The sequence below is a fragment of the Lepidochelys olivacea genome (assembly GCF_965140295.1).
Source record: "Lepidochelys olivacea isolate rLepOli2 genome assembly, chromosome: 5".
In the NCBI taxonomy this organism is placed as follows: Eukaryota; Metazoa; Chordata; order Testudines; family Cheloniidae; genus Lepidochelys; species Lepidochelys olivacea.
Window position 1 is genome coordinate 3,415,638 of NC_140415.1, and position 17,686 is coordinate 3,433,323.

At 55.9% G+C, this 17,686-nt stretch overlaps 1 protein-coding gene across 1 annotated transcript; it reads right to left on the reverse strand.

Annotated features, from left to right (window-relative positions):
• Positions 1-5,126: 5,126 nt before the first annotated feature.
• On the reverse strand, positions 5,127-13,602 carry LOC311520308 (sigma non-opioid intracellular receptor 1-like). The gene is made up of 4 exons (XM_084627672.1): positions 13,417-13,602; positions 12,687-12,887; positions 9,528-9,620; positions 5,127-8,841 (listed from the first exon to the last, which is right to left on the reverse strand). Exons 1-4 carry the CDS (start codon positions 13,562-13,564, stop codon positions 8,615-8,617), a joined length of 669 nt encoding a protein of 222 aa, XP_084483798.1. The 5' UTR covers positions 13,565-13,602; the 3' UTR covers positions 5,127-8,614.
• Positions 13,603-17,686: the final 4,084 nt, after the last annotated feature.

The following is a 17,686-nucleotide window of genomic DNA, read 5'->3' on the forward strand; positions in this document are numbered from 1 at the left end:
AAAGCTAATGTACTCAATGCTTTTTTTGCCTCTGTCTTCACGAACAAGGTCAGCTCCCAGACTACTGCACTGGGCAGCACAGCATGGGGAGAAGGTGACTAGCCCTCTGTGGAGAAAGAAGTGGTTCGGGACTATTTAGAAAAGATGGACGAGCACAAGTCCATGGGGCTGGATGCACTGCATCCCAGGGTGCTAAAGGAGTTGGCGGATGTGATTGCAGAGCCATTGGACATTATCTTTGAAAACTCATGGCGATGAGTGGATGAGAAGTTGGATATGAGTCAGCAGTGTGCCCTTGTTGCCAAGACGGCCAATGGCATTTTGGGATGTATAAGTAGGGGCATTGCCAGCAGATCGAGGGACGTGATCGTTCCTCTCTATTCGACATTGGTGAGGCCTCATCTGGAGTACTGTGTCCAGTTTTGGGTCCCACACTACAAGAAGGATTTGGAAAAATTGGAAAGAGTCCAGCGGAGGGCAACAAAAATGATTAGGGGTCTGGAACACATGAGTTATGAGGAGAGGCTGAGGGAACTGGGGATGTTTAGTCTTCAGAAGAGAAGAATGGGGGGGGGGGGGAGGATTTGATAGCTGCTTTCAACTGCCTGAAAGGGGGTTCCAAAGAGGATGGCTCTAGACTGTTCTCAGTGGCAGCAGATGACAGAACAAGGAGTAATGGTCTCAAGTTGCAGTGGGGGAGGTTTAGGTTGGATATTAGGAAAAACTTTTTCACCAGGAGGGTGGTGAAACACTGGAATGCGTTACGTAGGGAGGAGGTGGAATATCCTTCCTTAGATATTTTTAAGGTCAGGCTTGACAAAGCCCTGGCTGGGATAAGTTAGTCGGGGATCGGTCCTGCTTTGAGGAGGGGATTGGACTAGATGACCTCCTGAGGTCCCTTCCAACCCTGATATTCTATGATTCTATGATTCAGATTTCCCTCATGCCCCCGCCCCCAGGCTTGCCACCTATGGAGCTTGCCTAGGAGGGGCTTCCACATTGTCCATCGACCAGGGGCCAGCGGGAGAACGGCACCCTGGGGCCGATGTGCCAAGTGACAGACTGGTGGCCCTGCCAGGCAGTTCTGCCCGGGCCCTATCCCAGCGAGTAAGAGTACGTGGGCATAAACAAGAGAGCTGCCATTACTAGGCCTGGGCCACAGAGAATGGGGTCAGACCCAAACTGGCCCATTTTGGCGCAGGTCCGCTGAGCCCCAAAATTCCTCCAGTCCCTCCCATCCCTCTGCCACAAAACCACCAGGGGCGCCTGGTGTCCTGGGCACTGCCTTTTCTTATCTCCTCCGCAGCTGGGACCCTGGGACAGGCTGCCCACAGCCAAGGAAAGATTTGCTGGGTAAAGGTCTCCCCCCGCCTTTGCTGGACCGTCATGTGGGGAAAGAGAATTGGGGATCAGCAAGGTAAGGGGGTGGGATCCCGGACAGGCTGGGGGATCAGTGCAGACGCTGGGCAGGGGGAGGGATCCCAGCCAGGCCAGGGGATCAGTGCAGATGCTGGGCAGGGGGAGGGATCCCCACCAGGCCGGGGGATCAGCGCAGATGCTGGATAGGGGCGGGATCCCTGCTGGATTGGGATTTCACCACAGGCTGGAATCCGGAGGGGACTCTAGGGGATACCCTCGTGGTGAGGTCTTCGAGGCTGTGTCCTTCCATTGAAACCAACTGTGCCGCATGAGAGCAGCCTGGTCCCCTGCCGGATGCCGTGCCAGGACTGCTGTCATTCCCCAGCCCTCAGCCAGATCCAGGCGGGGCTAATGCAGAGGAGGTGATTCGATGCACCTCATTCCCACAGGACTGTTCTCCCCTCTCAGATCCCTCTGCTAAAGTCCCCCCTCCGTGCCAGCGTCTCTGTATTACATGGGTCTCTTTTTTGGACCCTGTTGGCACCCCCCCCATACAATCCAGAACGGGGCGGGGGGGGGGTAGAGGCCCCCTTGCTCTCTGCCCTGCCAGGCACAGGGGGATATGACCGACAGGAGAAGGCTAAACAGCCTCTAACTCTGACTGCTCCTCGCTGGCTCCACCAGCATCGCTAGTTCCCCTCCCATCGGGGTGACGCGCTGCCTTGGCTCCAGGCGGCAGGAAGAGCCGGGCGGGCGACACTAACTTGGAGGAGGTTTGGTGGCTCTGATCCTTGTCTACGGAGACTAGGCCGCACCCGACGCTGGGGTCCTAACGTCCGCTTCTGCGGCCTAGCTCTCGCTGGGAAGTCCTGACACACGCTCGAACCTGACAGAGTGCAGCTGGGCTCCTTGCACCAAACCACACGACTTGTTGTTGTGACTTCCAGGATTGGGCCCATAACCACCATCCTGCCCCGTCACTGCAATGGGACAGACATGGCCTACACGGGAAGCGCCGCGTCTGGGCTGAGGGACAGGAAATTGCAGCAGGGGTCCCACATCAGGTCCAGGACACCTCCCCGCCCGCCTTGTGACACGGTCCGCCCCACAAGGCAAACGGCAAAAAGATCAGAGTGACCCTCCCCACTGGCCTGGGGAACAAGCAGTGGAGTCCAACACAGACGACCCTCCCCACCCTTCAAGCCAATATAGGGCAGGGCCTGCCCGCGATTACAGGTTTTTGTGTAGGTCCTAGAGAAAGATTCCAGCGCATGATTTTCCCCCCTGCGGGTGTTTCTAGATTTGTTCAGCTTGGTAAGAGTCACCTCCACGGGAAATGGAGCTGTGAAGACAGCCTGTTCCCCTTCACAAAAAGCTACTTCCCACCCAGGCAGTGTCTGTGAGGAAAGCAATATTTAGGCCCACAGGATATGGCGTCAAAAATTTTTCTCTAAATCTCGTGCCCGCTGGGAAACTCCAGCCCCCTCCATCAACGCCTACAAGCATGAAAACAGACCTCGCTGAGCCCCCTGCCCGTGGAGGAGTTACTGGCTGGCATGTTTCGTTAGTGCCCAGGTTAGCAAGGCTGACGTTCAGCAAGAGAACTGGGGGGGGGTTGGGGGGGGTGGCAGAGCAGCGCTACAATGGAGGAGGAGAATGAGCTCTATTCATTCAGTCTCTATGTACATTAGTAATGATAACAAATCTACTGGAAAAAAAGCATCATGAGTTTTCCCATCAGAGGGCTGAACGATCCAGCTCTCGTCACAGCCCTGGAAGAATCGCTGTTGTCTCGGGATTGGGAAATCAAAGGTGACATGAAAGCCCTCGGCTCAGCTCCTCAGCAGGTGTAAATCTTCACAGCTCCATGAGGATATGGCCCCTTCTTTCAGCTGTCTGGAAAGACCCTTTCCGAGGGCACAGGCCACCTCCCTTCAGCTCCTTAGAGAGCATCGGGGAGTTTAACTCTGTAATTCAGGGTCCCTGACAATAGGGAACAGGGGTCACCTGTGGGCCAGAAATAACCCACTGGGGGTGTGAGGAACAGTCTGGAGGTGGGAGGGCTCCTGTACACAGCTGGTGCTAGGACAGGGATTCTCAAACTAGGGGTCAAGACCCCTCAGGGGTTCACGAGGTTATTACATGGGGGGTTGAGAGCTGTCAGCCTCCACCCCAAACCCTGCTTTGCTTCCAGCATTTATAATGGTGTTAAATGGCGTCTCATGGTCTCGGAAACCATCCAATGGTCCAGGGACACCTACATCAAACACATCACTGGCCACCGACAGTACCAGGAGGTGTGAGCCGGTACGACATCGTGCATCAACTATGAGAAAGAGACTGAGAGACTTTTTCCATTGGACCATATGAACTGGAAACATAAACTCACTGAACATTAAATCTCACCAAAGGAGGGTAAATCCATCCTCATCATTGTATCCACTCATTATACTCCACACCTGAACATAACCATTATATGAACAACATACCCCCATATCTCAATGTCTGTACTCTGACCTGTTAATCTTTTACCCCCAATCGGGGAGATTGCAGATTATGTATTCCTTAGGCCACCCGTTCCTAAACCGAACTTCGCACCCCCTGATAATCTGTACCTTATTCCCTGATATCCAGAAACTTCTATGCTTAAACTCTGTACCGTTTTCTTTTTATTTCAACATCTTAATAAAATTATTAAATCTGTTCTAAAAAAAAGTGTTTTTAATTTATAAGGGGGGGTTGCACTCAGAGGCTTGCTATGTGAAAGGGGTCACCAGTACAAACGTTTAAGAACCACTGTGCTAGGACCTGGATATAGGTGAAAAATGCAGAGGGGGGGGGCACATAAAGGAGAGAGAGGGAAAAGTGGGCACAGAAAAACACCTCCTCCCTGTGCACCTCAGCCCCAACTGTTGACTTTACTGGCCATGTTAACTCCCATTACACCTGCCTGGGAGGATCTAGCTATGGCCAGAGCCGGCTTCTCTCCTGGACTCACAGGACAGGATGGCTCTGGCTGCAGAATCTCCTTGCCTGAGGCAGTGAGGGGCCAGCAGGAAGGGGCAGCCTGGACGTTAGAAGAGCAACAAAAGTCTCCTTGGGAACTCACTGACTGGGTGCTGGTGCTATTTCGTTCCTTCTCAAGAGCCCAGTCACTGACCCAGAAGGGGGCCCAGAGCACCACAGCTGATCCCTGCCTCAAGGAGCTCAAACTCTCCCAGAGACACGGAAAGTGCCAGACGCCTGGAGAGCTGGGGAAGGGGCTCATGGACCGCTGGAGCCTATTATGGGCAGGCCAATGAGGGAGGGAGTCTTAGGAGGGGAAGGCTGGCACTGGGTGGTTTGACTGCACCCCAAGGACAGCATAGAAGGTGGCAGGGGTTGGTCTTGGCTTGTGCATCACAAGCAGACTCACAGCTGAGTAACAGTAGCATTTTGAAGGGGTGATTCCCCCCAGTGATAGCTATGCTGCTAAAACCTTCCCATGTAGACCAGGCTTTCGTGGCAGCTCCCTCAGGAGACAGGACCCTGGCTACTCCTAGAGAGCAGGGCTGCACATTAAGAGGCGTTAGCTCCCCCCAGTCTCTTTACAGCCTGGAGCTGATCATTAAGGATCAATTTGGCTTCTCTGGCAGAAATGATACAAGCCTTGGATTCAAAGTACTTTTCATTACTGCCCACCAACAAAACCACCTTTCCCCCTCACCGTCCCCGAAGCATGCAGGAAAGGTCTGCACGGGCCAGCTATTCTCTCGCTCTCAAAAACATCAAGCCAGATGAGCATGTTTATTCTTGACACTGATAAAAATAAGTGACCGATTCCAGGCCGTACACGTACCGAGCCACGACAGTCCAATAGGGTGACCAGACAGCAAGTGTGAAAAATCAGGACGGGGGTGGGGGGGTAATAGGAGCCTATATAAGAAAAAGCTCCGAATATCAGGACTGTCCCTATAAAATCGGGACATCTGGTCACTCTACAGTCCAAGGACCAGGAACGACACATGCTCTGGAGCCGGCTGGCTCTCATAGTGATGCTCGTTTGGAAACAGACATTACTGAAGAAGGGCTCAATTATTTTCTGACAAGTATTTTGAAATAAATTATCAAAATAATTGAAAATGGTGTGATTATGTTGTGTTCTTTTCACAAATAAAACGTGCAGAGTTTTGCAGAATTTTAAAATGTGCAGCGGAGAATTTTTATGGTTTTGCCACGGAATTCTCTCAGGAGCTCCAGGATTCTGTGTGGTACAGTCTGGGTGTGGGGAGCTCGGTAGGAGGCCCGGCGGGGATCTGGATGCACAGGGGCTGATTGGGGGGTTCTGAGTACAGCAGGATTGGGACTCTATAGGGGAGACCAGGTGAAGGTGGTTAGAGCTCGGGGGGGGGGTGGTCTGGGTGTGGGGGGCTCAGCAGGGGACTGGATGCTAGGGAAGTGGGCCTTGGTGGGGTTAGGGTGCAGCTCACTGGGGTCAGTGGGGTGTGCCAATGCAGTGGGTGAGGCTTGGGGGAGGGGGGATTTGGGTACCAGGGTCTTGGTGGGGGGTTCTGGGTGTGGAGGGGTCCTGATGGAGGGGATGAGGCTCAGCTCGGGGTAGGGGGGTTCCAGAAGCAGGGAGGGTGAGGTTCAGCGGGGGAAGGTGTCCAGGTACACAAGAATTGGGGGGACAGAGGGAGCAGCTCGGCGTACAGTGACCCCTCCCCCCGTGGCTGAGGAGCAATGGGCCCAGAAAGGGGGTGGAGGGTCACTATCCGAGGAGCTGCTCCCCCTGTCCACCCAACACTTGTGTATCCAGACGCATAGGCACTAACTCTGTGGAGCACCCATGGAAAAATAATAGTGGATGCTCAGCACCCACTATCCACAGATGATTGGCGGCGCTGCCAAACCGCTGATCGATGGCTTGGGGAGGGCAGAGAGCAGTGAACGCTGGGTGGGTGGGGGCCCCGGGGACGGGATGGAGTGGGGCAGAAAGAGGCAGATCAAAGGCAGATAAAAGTCAGCACCTATGTCCGGACCCCCCTGCACCCATACCCCCAACCCACTGAGCCTCACCCGCTGCACCCAGACACCCCCCACCCCACGGTGCAGATCTTCCTGCAGCCAGGGGAGGTTTCTGACCCAGCCCTGGCTGCTCCATGCAGGGGAGAGAAAGTGGGAGCTTGGACTCTGTTGTCGTCATCCTCCTCTCCTCTGCCCACCCAGGACTAATGTCCCTGGGAAGCCAGGGCATCCCCAGACCGCCTCCCCGGGGGTGACTTACCTCTCTCCCAGCTGCCCAAACAGGGGCGCCCACACTGCTGGGGAGGGGTGAGCGAGCACTGGTGCAGCTGCTCTTTGCTTCCCCACAGAAACCATTTTTCTGCAGGAAGCAAAGAGAATAGGCCAGGGGATCTTTCTGCGCATCCGCAGTGGTGCAGAACTCCCTCAGCAGTAGTTATTTTGACAAATAAAATATGCAGAATTTAATTTTTTTTTTACTTTTTTGGTGCAGAATTCCCTCAAGAGCACCAGGATTCTGTGTGGCGCAGTCTCAGTGCGGGTAGCTTGGTGGGGGGGAGGAGGGGGAGGATCTGGATACACAGCAAGTCACTGGGGGGTTCTGGGTGCAGGGGGAATAGCACTCTCCAGGGGAGTCCAGGTAAAGGTGGTTAGGGCTCAGTGGGGGGGGGGGGGGAAATCTGGGTGCTAGTGGCATGGTAGTGTGTGGGTCAGGACGCACCTGGTTGAGATCAGTGGAGTGGGGGGTCTAGCTGTGCGGAGTCCTGATGCAGGGGGTGAGGCTCTGGGGGTGTGGATGAGCTCCTGATGCACGGGGGTTTCCAGGTGCAGGGTGGGTGAGGCTTGGCAGGGGGTCCAGATACAAGGGGGGTTAGGCAGACAGAGAGGAGCTCCCCCTATAATGACCCCTCTCCCTGTGACTGAGAAGCGATAGGGCCAGTAAGTGGGGGGAGAGTCACTGTATAGGCAGCTGCTTCCCATCTGCCCAACTCCCACAAAGCTGGACCCCCTCCCCTAAGCCTCACCTCCCGTTGCCAAGCCCGTTCACAGTAAGCAGATTTTGGCTTCTTTCTTCGTGTAATTGTCTGTTAGGCTATTGTGTCTATTTTGCTTGCTGCTTGTTTTGTGGCTTTCCTGGGGGTGGGGCTCCCTCTTTTTTTATAAAAAAATTTTCTGATGGAGAGCATGATTGACTCTTGGTTGTGCGATCCTCTTCTCTGTCCATGAGCACACTGCAGGGGAAAAAAGCTTAAAAGGCTGCTTTTGGTTTGATTTTTCCTTCTCCCTTCCCTGCCCCCCAGCCAGGACTAATGTCCCTGGGTGGCCAGGGCATCCCCAGACTCCCCCTTGCCCTCCCCCTGTGGTGACTTACCTCTCCCCCAGCTGCTTTGAGTGCCTGAACACATGCGCCCACCTGCTGGGGAGGGGTGAGTGAGCACTGGTGCAGCTTCTCTTTGCTTCCCCACAGAAACCATTGTTCTGCAGCCAAGCAAAGAGAAGCTGCGGAAGGACAATATTTCTGCGCATGCGCAGTGGTGCGGGATTTCTCCAGAAGTAACAGCTGTAAGGCCCTATGGGGAAGGCAGCCCACAGATTTGGAACAGCGACTTTCCTGCCCTACAGTCTTCAGTAACTAGCTGAACCCCATTTACTCCACTGCAGTTACTCCAGGTTCATCTGGGGATGAGTGAGCTCAGCAGCTGGCCCTATGCTAGGTATACACCTGCTGGGAATGGTTTCTATCACATGCAGAGTGTGTATGTACACAATGATCCATATCACACATCCCCCTCCCCCCGATTGGTTTTTCATAGGTCCCCGGCTTTCAGAGAGCACGAGAGACAGCAACAACAGGCAACAGAGGGTGGCTGGCTGCAGAGCCCCGGGTGTCTCTCACTCACACGCAGGCTAGGGTTGCCTGCTGCAGACAGAGGGGACGGACACCCACAGACGTGGGCAGCAGCTCAGTCGCTGCAGTCTAGTTACAGAAATATATAGGAACATTTGGATATTAAAAAAATAGCGATCTAGGTATATCCATTATCTGTTATTGCCTGTTTCTCCCCCAGCTGAGTGCTCGCTGCGGCAGGCGGACAAGACAGTGAACGTTCAGCCTACCTGGCACACCTGCACACGGGGACAGAAGTGCTCCTGCCCATTGCCTTTCTGGTACAATCTGCAGGAAGTGGTGGGGGATGGGAAAGGGGAACCCCTTCCTCTGAGGTTGTGTTGGTGCTTGGGGAGGGTAGTCTCACTGGGCCAGCTGGCTGAAGTAGGCACTGGCTTCCACAAGGAAGGCTTTGGCACAAATCCGGAAGGTAGAGAACAGGGTGACGACGTCCTGAGTGCTGAAGATGGTGTCGCTCAACACAAATATGAGTGAAGGGGGAATGAAGCCTCGGCCGTACTCCACCATCCAGGTACCAGCACTCCACTGGACAGCTGTGACCTCTCCGGATTTCTGCACTATGGTGTCCCCTGCAGGCAGACAGACAGACACAGCACTGGCCGTTATTTTGAACGCTGAGACATCATCAGTTCCAGAGCGCCTCTCCCAGTATATCTCCAGGGACAGCACACAGAGCTCTTTGTGGGTCTGATCCTGCAGGATGCTGAGCACCCTCAACTGAGCAGCCCAGGACAAGGGGCCTGGGAGGTGCTCAGCACCACACTGGAGAACTGCCAGACCAAGGGCAGGGCAGCTAATCCAGAAGCCTGTCCCTGACACTGCCCAGTACCAGCTGCTTCCAAGGAAGATGCAAGGACGTCCCCTAGTTGAAAATTATGAACAGCCTTCCCACAGGGGCAGTTTCCCCCTGACACAGAGCTCCTGCTCTGAACCAGGAGGCCTTATAACCCTCCCCATTTTCTTTCAATTCCACCTGATGGGAGTGGAGATGTGCTTGTTACCCGTCAGTGTGTATGCTTTCCCTGAATCCTACTCACCTCTTGGCCTCCATGAGATCTAGAGGTGTGGTGTTCTGCAGGCTAATCTGCTGTAACCCTGTATGTTTCCCTGTGTCCCAGGGCTAGAGCTAACGAGGCTCTAGTGTTACCTGATCAAATCGCGACGTGAAAAGCCCAAGGCAACCAGCCCTGCAAAGGCAGCTACACAGGGGAGGCCTGCGAGTGTGTGGGGCTGGCGCTGACAGTGTCACACGCACCTGGGTAATAGATTTCACTTCTGGTCGTCCCCTCCTTCCACTGCCTGAAGGTCCCTAAGACGATGGCATAGTAAATGTCAGCCGAGTACCGACCTGCGAGAGAGGCACAAAGCGTGAAATCTGAGCAATGGGGCAAGACAGCCCACTGCTAGTGCCCGACGAGCCCCGAAGGCTGCTCTGTGCGTTGGCTCAGCCATCACAGAACAAGCCTAAAACATCAGCAGGCTTCAACACTCATACAAGTAGGGAGAGGCGGTTTACGCTAGTCCAAGTGCCTAGAGTTGCTAGTTTCAGTCTTGGACCAATGTCAAAGAGCCAAATCCAGGACCTTGCACATCCCAGCTTGCTGGTTCTCAGTGGAATTGGTGTGCTCCTATCCCTGGCAGCCCAGAGATCTCAAGCCAGGTCATTCCCACACCAGGCATTTCTCACCCCCTGGGGCTCCACCCTCAATTTCAGAGCTTGGCAGACAAGCCCTCGCTAGCCAGCAGGGGGAAGACCCACGATTTGCTGTTTGGAAGCTGGGAGGCTGGTCTGTAAAACACGAAGCACGCTGGCTTTCTGGCTGCAGCTGCTCCTCAGAGGGCAGCTGCATAAACCCCTCTGAAACTGAGGGGAAAAGCAAAGCGAGATAGGAACCTCAACATTGCCACTTTGAAATCCTGTTACTTGAGACTGGCCTGGGCTAGAAACCTCGAGGGGAGCAGTACAGGTTTCACAGGGCTGCTCGGAGACAAGATGCCTGCCCACAATTCTGCGGGCCTGGTTCAGCGCCCTTTGAAGTCAATGGAAAGAATCCCCATGGCCTGGGGCTGAATCACGTTGGTTAACCTGCATCGCCAGACTCTGCACAGGGTTCGTGGATGCTGCAGCCAAGGCCGCCCATGTTCACCCCCCGTGGTGGTGAGGCTAGGGGAAGAGAAGGCAGGCTTGGCTCGGCAGCCACAAGCAGCGATTTGGCAACCCTCTGCCCCCGACCCAGCCACTCTTGTGGGCAAGGCATAGGTGGGGGCATGGAGCACTGGGATGTTCCATGCACAGGCAGCAGCACGGAGAGGGGAGCGGGAAGTGGCAGCACATGGGGGGGGGGGGGAACTGCTCCCCTTGGCAGGGCCCATGGGGACACAACAAGTAGCCAGATCCAAGCTGTGGGTGGAAGGGATTGTTGCACCAGGTTTGGAAACCTGGATATTAAGGCCCCACCCTCCCTCATCCCACCTCCCTGTTCTCACGCTAACACAGGGGGAAACAAGTTGCACCCACAGGGAAAAGCTTCTACTTGCTGAGCAGGTGAAGCTGGTTTGTGGTTGCTGAGTATTAATGTGCATGAAGCTACAGTGGCAGGTGCTAAACGAAGCCCAACCAAGCCTGCTCCTGGAACCACCCACCCACCCACCGAAAGATGTACTGGCCTAAGTGACCGGGCACTGGGCTGGTACTCGGGAGACCTGGGGTCCAGTCTCACCCCTGCCATGGACGTGCTAGCTGCCCCTCTCTGTGCTTCTGTTTCCCCATCTGTACACTGGGGAGAGCAACATGGACTCTCCTCTCTTTGTAAAGTGTGTGGATGGAGAGTACGAGACCAGAGCTAGGCGTTACCAGCACCCCTGGGAGAGAAGATGCTTGTGTTGTACTGATATATCATACAGTGGATGAGTTAGCCCCTTTTAATCCCGCTAGCCAGATACCCTGGTTTATTGCCCTCTCTGCCTTTTGGGAGAGGCTGCTGTGACCTGAGTCAGTAAACAGGACACAGGGGCTTAAACACTGGTAGCTACCAAAGGCTGTTCACGGACTATTAAATGGTCAGAAAACCCTGAGCCCACCACAGAGGGACCTATAATAAATACAGGCATCTGGACAGGACACACAAGCACAAGGATAACCACCCCCCTGCCTCATCCTTGGCTGCTTCTCTCCACTGCTTGCAGTGCCCAGACACAGGGCTGCACAGACAGAAAGAGCATTTGGAGAGGCTAGTTCTTAGCTCCAGGGAATAAAGTTCCTGATACTTCTGCTCTCCTGGTTCTCCAAGATCTTCCAGCTCTCTTTGCATTTGGTTAGTGGCATCTCCTCCCCCCTTAATTAACTAGCAGGTCATAAGGTACAGAGCTGCGCACACATAACAACATACCTCCTTAGGCACTAGCTTGAGCAGGTGTGGCCAGACTGATTCCTGGTCCCCAGACCATCAGCACTAGCAGACAATGGGCAGTACAAAGTGGATGGCTCGGCAGCAGTTCTGCGGAAAAAGACCTAGGGGTGACAGTGGACGAGAAGCTGGATATGAGTCAGCAGTGTGCCCTTGTTGCCAAGAAGGCCAATGGCATTTTGGGATGTATAAGTAGGGGCATAGCGAGCAGATCGAGGGACGTGATTGTTCCCCTCTATTCGACATTGGTGAGGCCTCATCTGGAGTACTGTGTCCAGTTTTGGGCCCCACGCTACAAGAAGGATGTGAATAAATTGGAGAGAGTCCAGCGAAGGGCAACAAAAATGATTAGGGGTCTGGAACACATGACTTATGAGGAGAGGCTGAGGGAGCTGGGATTGTTTAGCCTGCAGAAGAGAAGAATGAGGGGGGATTTGATAGCTGCTTTCAACTACCTGAAAGGGGGTTCCAAAGAGGATGGCTCTAGACTGTTCTCAATGGTAGCAGATGACAGAACGAGGAGTAATGGTCTCAAGTTGCAGTGGGGGAGGTTTAGATTGGATATTAGGAAAAACTTTTTCACTAAGAGGGTGGTGAAACACTGGAATGCATTACCTAGGGAGGTGGTAGAATCTCCTTCCTTAGAGGTTTTTAAGGTCAGGCTTGACAAAGCCCTGGCTGGGATGATTTAACTGGGAATTGGTCCTGCTTTGAGCAGGGGGTGGGACTAGATGACCTTCTGGGGTCCCTTCCAACCCTGATATTCTAGGATTCTATGATTCCAACCCTGATATTCTATGGGTAGTGATGCTGACCACACTGATGTGGCCAGCCCCTGCTTCTGCTCAGGCGGTGGATCAAAATGCATCTCAGCATTACCTGGCTGGGACTTGCAGCTCTCCTGCCCCAGATACCTGCTATCCCCCTGATGGTTTACCACAGGAAATCAAAGGCAGCAGCCTCCAAACCCAAGCCTCGATGCTTGAATGTAGCTGAGCCCTGCTTACCTGAGTGCCCCCCGGTGTCGATGGCCGTCCCAAAGAGCAGCACATACTCAGTGAGCGAGGCATGGAGCAGGCACATGGAGCCCATCCACCCGCCTGCGTTGACAAACACCCACTGCAGGTCCTCGTCTGGCAGGATGTGGCCTGGGTGCTTCTTCCGCAGCTCCACAATGATCTTGGAGAAGGCCTGCTCATGGTCCAACCCTGCAGCACCAAGAAACCCGGGCAAAGTCAGCACCCCCAGGATGCCCGCACCCCGGTCCATAACCCTGCCACCTTCTTGGTGCCCAGCCAATAGAAGCCACCGAACCCAGAATGGGGACCCTGGCTTCATTCAGGGAATCAGGCATTAGAGACAGGATCTAACATGCTCCACTCCAGTTATTCTCTGCTGCTCCCCCCCAGCCCCGAGCTGCAGCCCCTTGGGTCCCCTTCCGAAACCCCCCATCCCCCCGAACCCTCTGCCCCATGGGTCCCCCCCAGACCCCCTGCCCCATGGGTCCCCCCCAGACCCTCCAACCCTCTGCCCCATGGGTCCCCCTACACCCTGCCCCATAGATCCCCCCAGACCCCCCCCCAAGCCCCTGCCCCATGGTTGCCCCCCACATCCTCCCCGAGCCCCTGCCCCATGGGTCCCCCCCGAGCCCCTGCCCCATGGATCCCCCGGGACTCCATCCCCAGGCCCATAGGTTCTCCTCACGGCCCCAAGTCCCAGCCCCGCGGCCGGACCCACCCGCGTGGTGCCGCCCGAGCGCCGCGATCTCCTCGGGCCGGAACTCGAAGGGGCGGGAGGCGACCCAGCTCCGCAGCCCCTGGGCCAGCAGCGCCAGGCCCAGCAGCGCCAGCCCGGCCCGCAGCGCCCGCGACCCCAGCGCCCGCATCCCGCGCGCCCCTCGCCGCCAACCGCCGCGGCGCGCGCCGAGCCTCGCCGGGGGGCGGGACCGCCCGCTCCGCGCCAGCCAATGGCACCGCTGGGGGCCCAGGGCACCGGCCAATCACAGCTCGCAGGCTGACGCCATGCGGCGGGGCCGAGCGGGCACTGGCTCGGAGTGACAGACCAGGGGGCGGGGCCGAGCGGGCACTGGCTCGGAGTGACAGGCCGGGGGCGGGGCCGAGCGGGCACTGGCTCGGAGTGACAGGCCGGGGGCGGGGCCGAGCGGGCACTGGCTCGGAGTGACAGGCCGGGGGAGGGGCCGAGCGGGCACTGGCTCGGAGTGACAGGCCGGGGGCGGGGCCGAGCGGGCACTGGCTCGGAGTGACAGGCCGGGGGCGGGGCCGAGCGGGCACTGGCTCGGAGTGACAGGCCGGGGGAGGGGCCGAGCGGGCACTGGCTCGGAGTGACAGGCCGGGGGCGGGGCCGAGCGGGCACTGGCTCGGAGTGACAGGCCGGGGGCGGGGCCGAGCGGGCACTGGCTCGGAGTGACAGGCCGGGGGAGGGGCTGAGCGGGCACTGGCTCGGAGTGACAGGCCGGGGGCGGGGCCGAGCGGGCACTGGCTCGGAGTGACAGACCAGGGGGCGGGGCCGAGTGGGCACTGGCTCGGAGTGACAGACCAGGGGGAGGGGCCGAGCGGGCACTGGCTCGGAGTGACAGGCCGGGGGAGGGGCTGAGCGGGCACTGGCTCGGAGTGACAGGCCGGGGGCGGGGCCGAGCGGGCACTGGCTCGGAGTGACTGACCCAAAACCAGGAGCTGTGGCGTGGTGGCAAAGTTCTCACAGGAGAGGTCGCGGCACTGCTACCCTTCCTTCTCCGCTACTGCTGGCAGCAGCGTAGAAGCAAGGATGGCATGGTATGGTACTGCCACCCTTATGTCTGTGCTGCTGCCCCCGCTCTCCAGCCGCCCAGCTGTGAAGGCAGCAGCATAGACGTACAGGTGGCATGGAATGGTATTGCCACCCTTCTGCACTGTTGCTGGGAGGGTCCTGCCTTCAGAGCTGGGCGCCTGGCCAACACAGCTGTGAAGGCAGCACAGAAGTAAGGGTGGCAATACCGTGACCCACCTGCAACTCCCTTTTGGGTCAGGACCCCCAGTTTGAGACATGCTGGTCTCCCCCTGTGAGATCTGTAAAAGCTCACAAAAGACCATATTTCATGGTCCATACTGCGTTTTTCATGGCCACGAATTTGGTAGGTCTTTAGACATAGGACAGGGGCTGCTCCCCTCCCTAACTGCTGTGCCCACAAACAGCCTGGCAGCTCCTTTGGGAAGATCAGCCTCCAGAAACAGCATGACCTACTCTGCAGCAAAGCATTGTGGGATTTTCCAAGGTCCCACGCTGTTGTGGGGTGCAAGCAGGCTCAGAGCAGCGACAGCCCCAAGACACATCCCTGACCGCCTTGTGACACAGTCTGCCCCACGCAGAAAATGGCGAAAAGATCAGGTCAACCCTGCTAGCCTGGAGAATGAGTGGAGCCCAAAGCAGACAATCCTCCCCACATTTCAAGCTAATTGCGGGGCCTTGGCCACAATGAAATGTTTTTGTGTAACTCCCAGAGAAAGGTTCCAGTGGACGCTTTTTCTTTGCCTTAGGGCGTTTCAATAGATTTGTTCAGCTTGGTAAGAGTCACCTCCATGGGAAATGGAGCCGTGAAGACAGCCTGTTCCCCTTCACAAAAAGCTACTTCCCACCCAGGCAGCGTTTGTGAGGAAAGCGATATTTAGGCCCACAGAATCTGGCATCAAAAAGTTAGCTCTAAATCTCGTGCCCGCTGGGAAACTCCAGCTCCCTCCATCAACGCCTACAAGCATGAAAACAGACCTCTGTGGGCAGGAGCTGCAGCTCGCTGAGCCCCCTGCCCGTGGAGGAGTTACTGGCTGGCATGTTTCGTTAGTGCCCAGGTTAGCAAGGCTGACGTTCAGCAAGAGAACTGGGGGGGGGGGGGGGGGTCGGGGGTGGTGGTGGTGGCAGAGCAGCGCTACAATGGAGGAGGAGAACGAGCTCTATTCATTCAGTCTCTATGTACATTAGTAATGATAACAAATCTACTGGAAAAAAAGCATCATGAGTTTTCCCATCAGAGGGCTGAACGATCCAGCTCTCGTCACAGCCCTGGAAGAATTGCTGTTGTCTCGGGATTGGGAAATCAAAGGTGACATGAAAGCCCTCGGCTCAGCTCCTCAGCAGGTGTAAATCTTCACAGCTCCATGAGGATATGGCCCCTTCTTTCATCTGTCTGGAAAAAACCCTTTTCTAGGGCACAGGCCACCTCCCTTCAGCTCCTTGGAGAGCATCGGGGAGTTTAATTCTGGCCACAGAGTAATTCAGGGTCCCTGACAATAGGGAACAGGGGTCACCTGTGGGCCAGAAATAACCCACTGGGGGTGTGAGGGACAGTCTGGATGTGGGAGGGCTCCTGTCCACAGCTAGTTCTAGGACCTGTATAGGTGAAAAGCGCGGGCGTAGGAGGGGTGCAGATAAAGCCATGTAAGGGCAGAGAGAGGGAAAAGCGGGCTCAGAAAAACACCTCCTCCCTGTGCACCTCAGCCCCAACTGTTGACTTTATTGGCCATGTTAACTCCCATTACACCTGCCTGGGAGGATCTAGCTATGGCCAGAGCCGGCTTCTCTCCTGGACTCACAGGACAGGATGGCTCTGACTGCAGAATCTCCTTGCCTGAGGCAGTGAGGGGCCAGCAGGAAGGGGCAGCCTGGACGTTAGAAGAGCAACAAAAGTCTCCTTGGGAACTCAGTGACTGGGCTCTTGAGAAGGAACGAAATAGCACCAGCACCCAGTCACTGACCCAGAAGGGGGCCCAGCGCGCCACAGCCGATCCCTGCCTCAAGGAGCTCAAACTCTCCCAGAGACACGGAAAGTGCCAGACGCCTGGAGAGCCGGGGAAGGGGCTCATGGACTGCTGGAGCCTATTACTGACAGGCCAATGAGGGAGGGAGTCTTTAGGAGGGGAAGGCTGGCACTGGGTGGTATGACTGTACCCAGAGGAATGCATGGACTGTGGCAGGGGTTTGTCTTGCCTTATGCATCACAAGCAGACTCACTCACAGCTGAGTGACGCTAATGACTTGAAGGGGTGATTCCCCCCCCCCCACCAGCAATAGCTATGCTGCTAAAACCTTCCTGTTTAGACCAGGCCTTTGTGGCGGTCCCCTCAGGAGACAGGACCCTGGCTACTCCTAGGGAGCAGGGTTGCACATTATGAGATGTTGGCTGCCCCTCCCCCCTTTGTAGCCTGGAGTTGATTATTTAGGATTAAGGTTCATAGAATCATAGAATATCAAGGTTGCAAGGGACCTCAGGAGGTCATCTAGTCCAACCCCCTGCTCAAAGCAGGGCCAATCCCCAACTAAATCATCCCAGCCAGGGCTTTGTCAAGCTTGACCTTAAAAACTTCGAGGGAAGGAGATTCCACCACCTCCCTAGGGAACCCATTCCAGTGCTTCACCACCCTCATAGTGAAAAACTTTTTCCTAATATCCAACCTAAACCTCCCCCAATGCAACTTGAGGTTAAGGTTAAGATTTTGTCACAGATATTTTTAGTAAAAGTCAGGGACAGGTCACTGGCAATAAAGAAAAATTCATGGAAGCCCATGACCTGTCCTTGACTTTTACTAAAAATACCGGTGACACAATGGGAAGCCTCTGGGCAGCTGCAGGGGCTGGCAGGAAGCTGCAGGGGTCCCCACCACCCATGGGGGCTGACAGCTCCAAGAGTCCCCTCCAACCATGACTTGGAGCTGTGGGATATCCCCTACTGCCTGTGGCGGCCGGGAACTGCAGGGTACCTGATGTTGCCTGCGGTGGCGGTCCCCCACGACGACCCAGATCTTTGGGGCCCCCACTGCCTCCATGACAAAATCATAGCCTTATTTAGGGTCAGTTCGGCTTCTCTGGCAGAAATTATACAAACCTTGGATTCACAGTACTTTTCATTACTGACCACCAAGAAAACCACCTTTCCCCCTCACCGTCCCCAAAGCATACAGGAAAGGTCTGCACGGGCCAGCTATTCTCTCGCACTCTCAAAACAAAATAAATAAAAACA